A 12,151-nucleotide genomic window follows, 5' to 3' on the forward strand; every position below is an offset into this window, starting at 1 on the left:
CTTTGCTGAAGCTCACTGCGGGACAGGATCCACTCTGTGCGAAAAAAAGTCAGTGTTCTATGTTTAAAGGAAAACACAGAACATTTAAAGGAGCTAGAAATGCATACCTTCATTTTCGGGTCTCCTTGTTTAGCCAATCTAGAAAGCTCCAACCGTACGTCATTGTTCTTGTAGACCACCTTGAAGGGAAAGGGGAAAAAAAAAATGTAACTCAATTGCCTTTCGTCTTTATGTTTCATCAGCTAATTAGCACAAAACTGGACATTTGTGATGTTCAAAAAGAAAATCCAGAAGGCAAAGGTAAAAAAAAGAGAGAGAGAGAGAGAGAGAGAGAGAGAGAGAGAGAGAGAGAGAGAGAGAGAGAGAGAGAGAGAGAGAGAGAGAAAGCAGGAACCAGACATACAAAATAAAATAAAAAACAAACGAACATTGGAGGCCATGGTGACTGCTTTATAATTGCTTTCATTTAGAAGGCAGCAGCTTCATTATTTCCTGATAGATACTTTCTGCCTGCTCCTTCTCCCATCAAAACATGTAAAGACAACATGAAAGGAAATGTAAAGAAATGCAAGAACACGAGTGACGCAGAACACAAAGAGTGGTTTATCACAATGCCGTCACAGACTACTTCGTTTATTCTATTCCATTTAATTCTTTTTCTATTGTATTAAAGAGATGTTTACTGTGGTCCTACTTTTCACATCACCATGTTGGAAATATTAGTAGCCCTCCACTGGAGTATGACAATGGATTTATTAATCTATCAATCCAGAAATCATCTGTCAAATAGAATTTAGGGGGTTTTCTTACATGAAAGCAAGAACATTAGGAAAAGCAAGCCTCTCCAGACTCTGTCCCAGAATCTGTCCACTTGCATGATCGCTTAAGACACTTTCAGTCTTGTCCGCTTTGCTGCCTCCCTCTTTGCTTTCCCTGACACAGTCCACTCTCTGACTGAGCAGTGCGAGCGTTAAGAGTGTGCTTGTGCCGAGCATTTTGATGTTGAGTGAGACGAGCACACACAGGCTCTGCTTTATTAATCCAGACCTCCTTCTATGACCTGTCAGCAAAAAAAAAAAAAAAACTTCTCTGTATTGCATTTCCACCTCCATTTTTAAATGTCTTTTTTTTTTTTATGTTGTGTGCTTTTATGTCCATGTGCAGGGCAAGGAGGGCAATTCTCCAAGATAAGTGCTGCAAGTGCGCAAAATAGTGTTGGCCCGCGGGCGCGCGTACTGCCTACATCGCATCGATCGCACAGAATTGTCAGGGTCACGACTGTTCACGCGTGTGATTCACTGCATACGTCTTAATTTGCGCACGTAGATTATCATATCATCGTATTAAATATGTAAATGTGCCAGTGGAGGGTTAACTTTGACAGCGGCGGCCTCATTTAAACGCCATCAGTCCTAATGAAGCAACACAGAGTGCATTCACCACTGATACAGATAGCTCTCTGTTTGGCACATCATCTGTCGACTTGCTCGGCTGTTTGTTTACGCCTCTGTGTGAGGACGGCTCAGACAGGGTGTGTTTTCGATAGGGATGAGGATGGATGTATTTTTGCGTTTGGCTGTGTCGAGTGCTGCGAATCCATATGTAGGTTTATCTACGCTTGACTGTTTTTTTTGTTTTGTTTTTTAATGCATTGCTCCGTATGCACACAGTTTTGCATACAGTACGTGATGGAATTTCTGCACGGGAATGTGTTTATTGGCGTGTTCTCACGAGTGTATCGTGTGTGTGTGTGTGTGTGTGTGTGTGTGTGTGTGTGTGTGTGTGTGTGTTTTTTGTTCCTGCAGTGTTGTGGCCCATTTCAAGCAGGGTGGATGGATGGAGCGTCTCTGTGGCGTAGCTAATTAGCATGTTAGTGCTTAGTGCTGTATCTGCTCCCTCAACGACACTCATCACTGATTCTCTCTGATGCTGGCGAGGGTGTGTGTGTGTGTGTGTGTGTGTGTGTGTGTGTGTGTGTGTGAGACTGTGAGTATGGGTCTGCCAAATGGAAGCATTTCTCTGTTTCTGCATGTGTGCTTTGAGATAATATGTAAAGTTTGCGTGATCCATGACAGAATTGGAAGCAAGAACAGAGAAGGAAAGTATGAAAAACAGAGTTTATATAAACTTGAGAGCGTACCAGAAGCGGTGCATGACAAATGTATGAACTGAGCAAAATCATTTTGTGGATTCTGCATGAATAAGTCTCCATTATTAATTCTCAATTGAAACTGAACTAAAGATTGTATTTAGCTTGTTCTGGCTCATGCAAATTGAGCCATGCTGCCCGACAGGGTGTGTGTTCTATGCGTGTGTCCCACCTCTTTGAGACAGCCCATGAAGTTATTGCTGACTGGAGAACCGGGCAGGTCAGCGGTGCTGGGGCTCCCTCCCACGTAGAAGAAGTCGTCAGAGCCCAGCATGGTGTAGTCCTCCTGGGTGTAGCCGGTGGTGGTCAGGATGCCGTCCACAGAGATGGTCACCTACACAACAAAGCACAGGGAAAGGACACGCTATATACTCACACCAAAGGCAGCGCTAAGCGCTAGCTAGGCGCTGACCAGCCAAATTAGCCCCCGTTACTCTGGTAACCAATGTATATGCATTCTGGTGGGGAGAAGGCCGGATTGGTTTTGGGAATTGGCCAGTTGAGCTGTTGGGACTTTGGTTTGGTGCAGTTGGATCAGTCCTGACTGTGACTGTGTGGTGGAACCAACAAGTGCTGCCTCTTTGCTTTGCAGGCTAGAAGCGTGTACTGATACACTGCTGAACGGCACTTACTCAGTTTCCTGCAGTTACTGATGCACTCTAGTCCCCTCTACCACCTGTGCACAGTAAAACTACATACTTTTCCGTCTTCATGATTTTATGAAATTTCCTTAAACCCAAACTTCGCGGACCACCAGAAGTGGACGGTATGGCGGCACACTAACAACTTGCAGGTCACCTCAAACCATCCCGCTTAGTTCAGCACTAGAAAGACATAACTATCTTCATCTAGTACATCTAATTAAACCCTAATGTGAAAGGTTTTCCACTTCACAACTCTGTTACTCGGCTGCTTTTGTGTTACGTTTTAAAGATGCAATTTGATTTCTTCACATACACCAACAACAACTTCCCTAAATGCTTTGCCTTAAGTGATACTAGCGCTCATGCTATTCTAATTCCATCAGCCTATTATGCTGCATAATAGCCTGCAATTGAGGCTTTTAGTTGTCACTGATATCCAGTTCTGTCACATGCAAGTCACACACTGACATTCTACGCTACGCACTCTTTACTCTCCCTCCATTGTTGAGTCCCTGACACGAATGGTGCGTATCATCGCCAGGCAAACCTGCCCGGCCACACAGGTGTTAGTAATTATCCACAGGCATCTCCGTGCTACACAGTAGGTGTTAGTACTATTCACTTGTTAGTAGTTGTTAGTTGTTGCACTGCTGGCAGCCACAGTAATGCTCCATGTGTCAGGCCAAGCTGTGTTTGGGTTACTGAGGTTAGGGTTAATGACTTCAATGCTGTTAGTAGTTGTGATGATGTTATGTCATGTTATTGTGTTGTTAGGGTGAGTTGTGATGATGGTGTTAGTAAGTTAGTGGTCTTGGGGGGGGGTTGGTTAGATCAGCGAGTCTGGATGAGATGATGCACAGACGGACACACAGATATCAATGTATATACACACACACACACGCACGCACAGGTGTTAGATGGATTTACGGCTCATTCCACACACACACATTCGTTCACGTTAATATATATATATATAGAAGCATGCAGCCTGGTCCTCTGTCTGCATGCAACCACTGGCAAAGAGGACGCAGTTGTTACAAAAAGACAAGATGAATCAGAGGCGCCATGGAGGACATGCAGTGGCAGAGTGGAGGACGGAAAAAATAAAGAAAAGAAAAAATAATTTTTAAAAAAGGGAGGGGAGAGGGGAGGGGGGAAGACCTCTCTATTCACTTTAAGGACCAATCAGAGAGGGGAAGGGTTTCTGAATCACTCCATGCAGGGGGGGGGGGGGGGGGGGGGAGGAGGGGCTCGCCATCTGCGTGCAGGTGTGGGATGAGCCAATCAGCGCACGCCTAAATGTCAGTCACAGATTGATGGGGTGTAAAAAACGGTCGAGATACGGGAAGAGGAGGAGGGTTTAAAGAAAAAAAGTGGTTGGCAAAGACGGGGCGGGGGTTGGGAGGGGGGGGTCTTTTTAAGCGTAAACGATTACCAACCGCATTTATCCTTTTATTGGTTTAGTTTTGATGTCTATGGCTCAAAGGAAATAGACACGGGGCAAACCCAAACTAAGAAACAATTAGAATGATATCTACCGAACAATGGAGTTTGTTTACCATAGCGTGTCCAATGCCTGAGTGCTTTGTAGGAGAGGGGGAGAAAGGAAAGCAAAAAACTGTGAACAGAACAACTTCGGGAACAAAAAAAGGAAAAATCTAGAAGGCCTCTGGTGAGGTTAGTAGGTTTGTTGGAGTGGTCTCGCTAGGAGAAGGGCACAGGTTAGGTTAGTAGAATGAATCATTCCATGGATGGTGGTTAGTTTCACTAGCAGGTTAGTAAAGTTAGTAGTCAAGTTAGTACAGACAGGCAAACGGTAGAGGCAGGGCACAGGTAGGCCACAAGCACTTGAGTGCTCGTGGCGTTCAGCGTCTCTCCGGGAGTTCAAGCTCTCGCTCATTCACGCTCTTCAGGAACACACCCTCACACACACAATTGAAAAAGCACTCACCTAGAGCTGAAGGCAGTGCTGGTCTGGTGGTTAACCCACTGTAAACTAAGACCAAAACCTCAGGAATTTTCTCACTACCACAGCATCGCTGCAGTCGGACAACAGACCACTGACCGTAGCGTCTACATTGATTACTGTCTCGCTGCGGACTTTAGTCCTTTCAGCTGGCCCAGGATCATCTGCAGCAGTTACTGTGGTTCAAATACACACTGGCACTATTCAACAAGGAAGCAAAAATGAATCCTGCAACTCACAAACAAGTTCAGATGACTAATCCGTCAATTATTTATCAAATAAACAAATGAATCATTTAGTGTCGTCACTCGGCTTCTGCCAAGTTTCTGTTGTTTCTCGTGCCCCTGGCTCTCCACCGGAGAAACAGTGGCAGGAAATACAAAAACAGACAGACATCAGTGAATTAAAAAAAAATAATAATAACAAGGATGTTTGAAAATAAGCTAAAATGTTGAGTCAAATTTCAAACTCTAAACGTTCGTTTCTTGTTAGACCTGTGCAAAAAAATGATAAAAGCTTTTTTCTTTACACACAACAAGCTGAAACACATTTGTCTTAAATCTAAAATGATTTAAAATAAGAGTTAATCGATTTCCATCACCAAACCTTCCATTAGCTACGGGCATATCTGTTTTTTTCCCTTTCCAGTTTATCATTTTCTCAGTGTCATAACTGTGAGTCTCCTCTCTGCTCGGCCGCTCGCGCCTTCGTCTCCTGTTGTCTGGTTACCTGTCTCAGGTTGCGGGTGACCTTGACGTCATGCCAGGCGTTGTCGTTGAACTTGCCGTTGACCGGCTCCACCAAGGCCTCGAAGGCTCCGGAGCCGAGGTTGATGACGAGCGACACTGCGCCGTTCTTGAGCGCCAGGTTGACGTAGTCGGCTGACTTGCCGGTGTGCAGCATCAGGCCGTTGCGCTGCAGCGTCTTGAAGGAGAGCGTGATTTCGTCGCTGCTGGACTGGATGGGGTTGGGCGACAAGTCGTAGCAGAAGTACTCGGAGCCCTTGAAGGTGGCAACGTACTCCTCGCGAGCTGAAAGGGCGAAGAGGACGGAGGGGAGAAAACAGAAAGGAGGAACAAAGAAGCGCGGAACCGTTAAACCGCTGTTAAACCTCATCGCAGTGATTAGCACACTATCCAGGCAATGTTTGCTCTTCCCACACTGCTTTTCGCAAAATGCTCAAAGATGATAAAATGGTGGGTGTTCATCAGAGCCGGCCGAGTAAAACAAAGCTCAGCTGGGCCTGGTTAAATTTGATTCGGATGTGCGGTACAAAACATATTGTTTAAGATGCTGAAAATGTTTTTATTGTCAAGCAAAGCCCCACTGATGCCAGTACTTGGAAGAAACACTTCCTTCCATACCTCTAATCGTACCATGGAGTGGTGTGTAAACAAGCTTTGATCAGTCATGTGGGTTAGAGATTAAACAGCGTGGATGTGAGGGAGACAGTCGTGAGTCTGCAGCGTTCCAAACTCGTTATGAAACCTGCCATCCTCTCTTTGGAGAGAACAGCTGTGCTGGCAGTCTGAAGTGATGTGGTCTTGTTTGACAACATGGTTCATTTCATGATGTTCGTTAAACGCCGGAACGTGCGTGTCTGCGTATGTATGCGCAGTGGCAGTGGAGGTTAGAAAGGTTCGTCGGAGGAGGAGGAGGAGGAGGAGGATGGCAAAAAGCTGATGATGAAGATGGAGAACAGCAGCCTGCAAGCGTCGCAGCAGCCAAAGCAGGCAGGAGCGGCCAATTAGAATTCCAAGTAACAGGCAGGCAGCCAATAGCAACTTACCTTGCACACCCTTAGTGACCCCCAAGGACACTAGACCAAGGTTTTGCAATCCATCATCCTTAAGCTCACACTCACTTATCTGCACTCTCACACCTACTCACACACCAGTGCACATCCACAAACGCGCGCCAGCAAAGGACCGAATATGCACACCTACACACAAACACACACACACACACACACACATCTGCGTGCAGAAACGACCATACTACCACACTGGCACAGGAAAGCAGGGACGACATTATCTGTCTCCTTCACACCCGCGCCCCCACCCCACCACCACCGCCGCCGCCGCCACCAAAACATCACCCTTCCTCTGCATCCGCTGTAGCGTTCTCCTCGCCGCCGTCCCTATATCTCTCACACCTCCCTTCTGGCCGCACGCCACCGTTCTCCCTCCGCACATCTCGTTGGCCTCTTTTTTTTTTTTTTTTCACCGCTCCGCGGAGCCTCTGGCACAACCACCATCTTGTAGTGCACAATAACAAGGAGAACCGGGGGGGGGGGGGGGGGGGGGGGGGGGGGGGGGGGGGGGGATTTAACGCACACTAGGTGAAGCCGGAGCAGGAGCGACACTCGGTGTGAAAACCGCTGGAGAGGAGAGGGTGGAGGAAAGATTGCCACATAATGAATAGACTGAAGTGTAATAGGTTATTAAGGTAGCGAAAGGCAGAGAGAGGAGTGTTGAAATGGAATCGGCCGCACTTCAGTGACTATAACATGGGGAGAATAATGAGAAGGAAAAAGTGAGAATATATCACAATTGAAAGACCAATTGTGGCAAATTGTCTTTCTTTGCGTCTGCTGCATGGGAGAAAAAAAAAAAATGCTAAGTGTGAATGCCAATATATGAGTGAGAAACAACACGTTGTTTGCCAGCATGTGTGTGAGTTCCCCCTAGTGTGTGATTCCTTCTCTCCCAGCATGTTAATTAAGCAAGGGTGTGTGTGTTTGTGTGTGTGCGTGCGCTTCAACACAGAAAAAAAAAAAAAAAAAGTGTGTGCAACTTCAGGCATTTGAAATTGTATGCATGGACAACTATATGCCGTTGTTTTTTTTTGTGTGTGTGTGTGTGTGTGTGTGTGCATGAAATGTGTTGGGGTGTGGGTGGGTGCTGGTCTCTGTAAATATTGGTGTATTGCTGTCAGAAAAGCTATTACCAACTCAGGGCCTCGGGCTAGTCTTTACTGAGAGGAACGAAAGGAAGGAGGAGGGAGACGCGCACAAAAAAAAAAAAACAACAACACACACACACACACATATACACAGAAAGAACAGCCACCAATGTTAACACAATCACACATACTCACTGACACGCACGCAACAAATGTAGATGAGGTGGTGGAGCGAGGAAAAAGGGTGTGTGTGTGTGTGTGTGTGTGTGTGTGTGTGTGTGTGGGTGGGTGGGGGGGGAAGTGGCTGCTCACAATGAGAACACACGCAGCCGTCCAGCAGCATTCTAGCGGTAATTTACAGAGGTGCCATTAGGTTTCAGTGTGGCGCTCCACCATTCTGTTGCTAATTTACAGACACGTCATTAGACCAGACAGGAGCACATAAAGCATCTCTGCATCGATCTGGAAGCTCTGGCCCGCAAACACTCACTCCTTGTTCTATTACATCACACACAAAACCCACACACACACACACACAGCATGCAGACACACAAGTCAGACAGGAAAATGGATGCTGGGTGACGCAAACACAAAGAGGACCATGTGTTGTCCATGCATGTGTTCGCTGCGCGGGCACACCTAAAACACGCGGGCGCTCTCAAGTGGGCAGGTTGGAGTGGATCTGTTGTGCCTCAGATTAATGGAGTGAGTCAGTATTAGCTCAGAGTAAACAGTGAGACAGACACTGACATACACACCACATGTCACACTCCATCCTGTTGGAAAGCACTGTCGATCAAAGCAAGGGGAACGGAGAAATAAAGCGAAAGAGGGAAAAACACTCCAATGAGAGGGAAATAATGACAGTTTCTCAGATATTTAATCTACTTTAGGTAATTTTAATCACTACTACACCATGTGTGGAATCAGTGAATTTGTTTAGCTGTGATAATGGTTTGCAGGCGCATAAGGTGTGACTGCAAATGTTTTTCTAAATACAGCTTTAATCATAATGACACTACCGGAATAAATTGGGTTCAATAATCCAGAGAGGAAAAAGACATTTCTCCAAATGTTTGTGACTTAAAGCTTTATTTACTGTTTTTTTTTTTGTTTATCATCCTGCTGTATGTCCTCAGGTTAATTTCAGCTGAACAGTCTGATCTAGGATGACATTAAACTCACATCGTATTCGTTTGATTTTTTAAACTTTTCTCTCATAATATGAAGATCTGCTGCTTTTTTCTGTTATTTTTCTTGTTTTGCGCATCTTATGCTAAATTTATTGTGGTTTTAGACCACCACAAAGTAATGTTATTTTCAATGATTAAGTTGTGTATAGCCAGAGTAGTTTAGTGATGAATCATCAATACATTTTATTGTAAAATGCAGGTTAAATACAAGTACAATATAAGTAAAATATATTTTTAGCATTATAGACACCCTTTCTCATTCAATGTTTTTTCTTTACTGTCTTCAGTATTTACATTGTAGATTATCACTGAAGGTATCGGAACTATTAATTAACACATATAGAATTATGAAAAAAAATGTGAAATTACTCAAGACATGTTCTATATTTTTGGATTCCTCAAAGGGGCCACCCTTTGCTTTTTTGAAAGCGCCGTGAACCTTTGAGACTGGGACCATCAGTTGTCAGGCTGGTACACGGCTGACAGCTCTATTTGACAACTGTTAGAATTCGTACGATTGCAAGAACCAGTCAGCTAACTAAAGAGAAACAACAGCCCATCATTACTTTAAGAACTGAAGGTGAGTCAGTCTGGAAAACTGCAAAAACTTTAAATGGGTCCCGGAGTGCCATCGCAAAAACCATCAAGTGTTACGACCGAGATTCCCCTCTGCTGCTGAGGATAAGTTCATCCGAGTCTCCAGCCTCAGAAATCACAGGTTAACAGAACCTCAGATTAGAGTCCAGATAAATGCTACAGAGTTCTAGACGCAGACAACATCAGCTGCTCAGAGGAAGCTGTGTGAATCAGGCCTTAAAGGTAAAATAGCTGCAGGGAAACCATGATGAAGGAAAAGCGAAAAGCACAAATTTGTTTGGGTCAAGAAACACAAGGAACGGACAATAAGACCAGCGGGAATCTGTCATTTGGTCTGATGAGTCTAAATTTGAGGCGTTTGGTTCCACCTGCTGTGACTTTGTGCAACACAGAAAACGTGAATGGATGGTTTCTACATGCATGGTTCTCACCGTGAAGCATGGAGGAGGAGGTGTGATGGTGGGGGTGGGGGGGGGGGGGGGGGGGGGGGGTGGGTCATTGCTGGTAATAATGTTGATTTATTCAAAATTGAAGGCTCACTGAACCGGCATGGCGGCCGCAGCATCCTGCAGCGAGAGGCCACCCCATCTGTTTTACATCGAGTTGGATCATCATTTATTTTTCCAACAGGACAATGACTTTAAACACACACCTCCAGGCTGTGTGAGGGCTATTTGACCAAGAGAAGTGATGGAGTGCTGCACCAAAGGCAATTTTACAGTCATCTAGTAGTCTCAAATGTATATTTTTGGACTGTCATAAGAAACCGAGGAACTCTAAAAGCCATTGCACACACAGGAAGAACATGCAAACTTCATACAGACTCAAGTCACGAGTCACTGCATCACTGTGAGGCTGGAAAAGCATATAATTAAATTGAATTGGCAGTTTTTATGGTTTAAAGAAATGTAATCAGATCTCTGTGATGTTTGAGCTTTTCCTCATCCTCCCATTGAAAAACAGATCTTGGTCTTGTGGAGGCTGCATGTTTATTAAGTTACAGATGGAAAAAAAAAAAAACAATAAAGAAAGGCAACAAATGAGATGAGGATACGACGGGGGCAGGGAGAAAGGAAAAGAATGAGGGGAGAAATGCGGTAATTAAATTACCAGGAAAAACATGGATGGAGCTTTAAAGGAAGAAAGATGAAATAAGAAATGAAAGATGAAGGCTGGAGGAGGAGCGGGAGCGGGAACGTAAAGACGTAAGGTGACTGACATTAGACCTCGGAGACCATCATTAAACTGCTGCTCTAATGAATAAAGCAGTTTGTGGAGAGAGAGAGAGAGAGAGAGAGAGAGAGAGAGAGAGAGAGAGAGAGAGAGAGAGAGAGAGAGAGAGAGAGAGAGAGAGAGAGAGAGAGAGAGAGAGAGAGATCTGATAGCTCCAGCGTCAGGGACCAGCTGCAAATGTACCAATGCTCAGATGATCAAACCCTCATCACTTGAATTTTGTGTGCATATGACGTGTGTGCATCCGTGTGTGTGTGTGTGTGTGTGTGTGTGTGTGTGTGTGTGTGTGTGTGTGTGTCTTTGTCTCCTCTCATGGGTCTCCTCCTTAACATTTCACTCACTAATTTGTCATTTCCATGGCAACCCCGCGTGGCAGGGGCTACGGCAAATATGAATGTGTGTTGAGCATGTGTGTTTCGGGGAGAGAGAGAGAAAGAGAGAGAGAGAGATACAGGAAGAGAGCCGGAGAAGGAGGGCGAGAGAGAGAAAAAGAGTGATTGAGTGAACAGTACATTATCATGGACAGCTGTACTGAATCAAAATGGCGGATGGAGGCAGGGAGCACATCAGGGGAGCCTACATTATACAGCACCTGATAGAGGGAGCGGGGTGAAAAGAAGCAGGGCAGAGGAGAGGGGAATAAGCATAGGCGGGATCTGAAAGCGAGGAGGAATAAAACGAGGCGATGGAGAGACTCATTGAGATGAGGGGCACAAAATGGAAGAGAAGAGGGAACGAGGTGGAGGGATAGAAAGACGAGACAAGGGAAGGGAGTGGCGGGGAACGAGGGATGGACGGACGGCTCGAGAAAACGAAAAAGGGAAAAATGCTGGTGTATCTAAATCCTAGTGTAGCAAGCCTCAATCATGGCAGCCCTGTCATTCCGGAGATAGCACACTGCAATTCCCCTGCACCTCGTTTTTAGCCCACCATGCAGTTCTGCTATCAGCTCCTCTCAGACTGTCCACACATGCAAAAAAAACCCACACACACACACACATCGAGCGCAAACTTAAACATCCAGCATGAAGCATCCCTTCTTAATAACAGACAGGTGGATTAACTACACACTCCCACAGCAGACAGATAGATGACTGCTATTGGATATGTATGCAAATGCGTGCTAACGTATGCACGGCTTTATTTATTCAGTTAAAGTGTGAAAATTCATAAAGCCAAGTTCACTGCGGGCTGTGACTGCTGTGACTGCGTCCGCTCGGTGATGTACAGCATCAGGCGACGCCGGCGATCGGGCTATCACATCGCAGCCCAGGGAGCAATACTGTCGAGGAGGATATTACTGTCAGGACACAGGCGACAGATTGGTTGTCTGCAGCGCTCAACTCTTTTTTTTTTTTCTTTTTTGTTGTTGTTGTTGTTGTTGTAAATTGAAGGTATTTCTTCCCAAAGTGAAATCTCACACACACACACACACACACACACACACACACAGATGTCCAAACCT

The 12,151-nt window shown here is 45.3% G+C and overlaps 1 protein-coding gene across 22 annotated transcripts in view; it reads right to left on the bottom strand.

Annotated features, from left to right (window-relative positions):
- nrxn1a (neurexin 1a) overlaps positions 1 to 12,151 on the bottom strand; it is a 62,670-nt gene that overhangs the window by 32,641 nt on the left and 17,878 nt on the right. For 15 of the 22 annotated variants that reach the window (XM_030097896.1, XM_030097895.1, XM_030097886.1 and 12 more), the window contains 4 exons: positions 5,489 to 5,790; positions 4,353 to 4,376; positions 2,322 to 2,483; positions 108 to 179 (listed from right to left, as the gene is read on the bottom strand). In XM_030097896.1, the coding sequence (XP_029953756.1) occupies positions 108 to 179; positions 2,322 to 2,483; positions 4,353 to 4,376; positions 5,489 to 5,790 (560 nt within the window). The remainder of the gene's footprint in view (positions 1 to 107; positions 180 to 2,321; positions 2,484 to 4,352; positions 4,377 to 5,488; positions 5,791 to 12,151) is intronic. The other 7 variants (XM_030097894.1, XM_030097893.1, XM_030097891.1 and 4 more) reach the window with 1 other exon arrangement.

This window comes from Salarias fasciatus, chromosome 8, assembly GCF_902148845.1.
Source record: "Salarias fasciatus chromosome 8, fSalaFa1.1, whole genome shotgun sequence".
NCBI lineage: Eukaryota > Metazoa > Chordata > Actinopteri > Blenniiformes > Blenniidae > Salarias > Salarias fasciatus.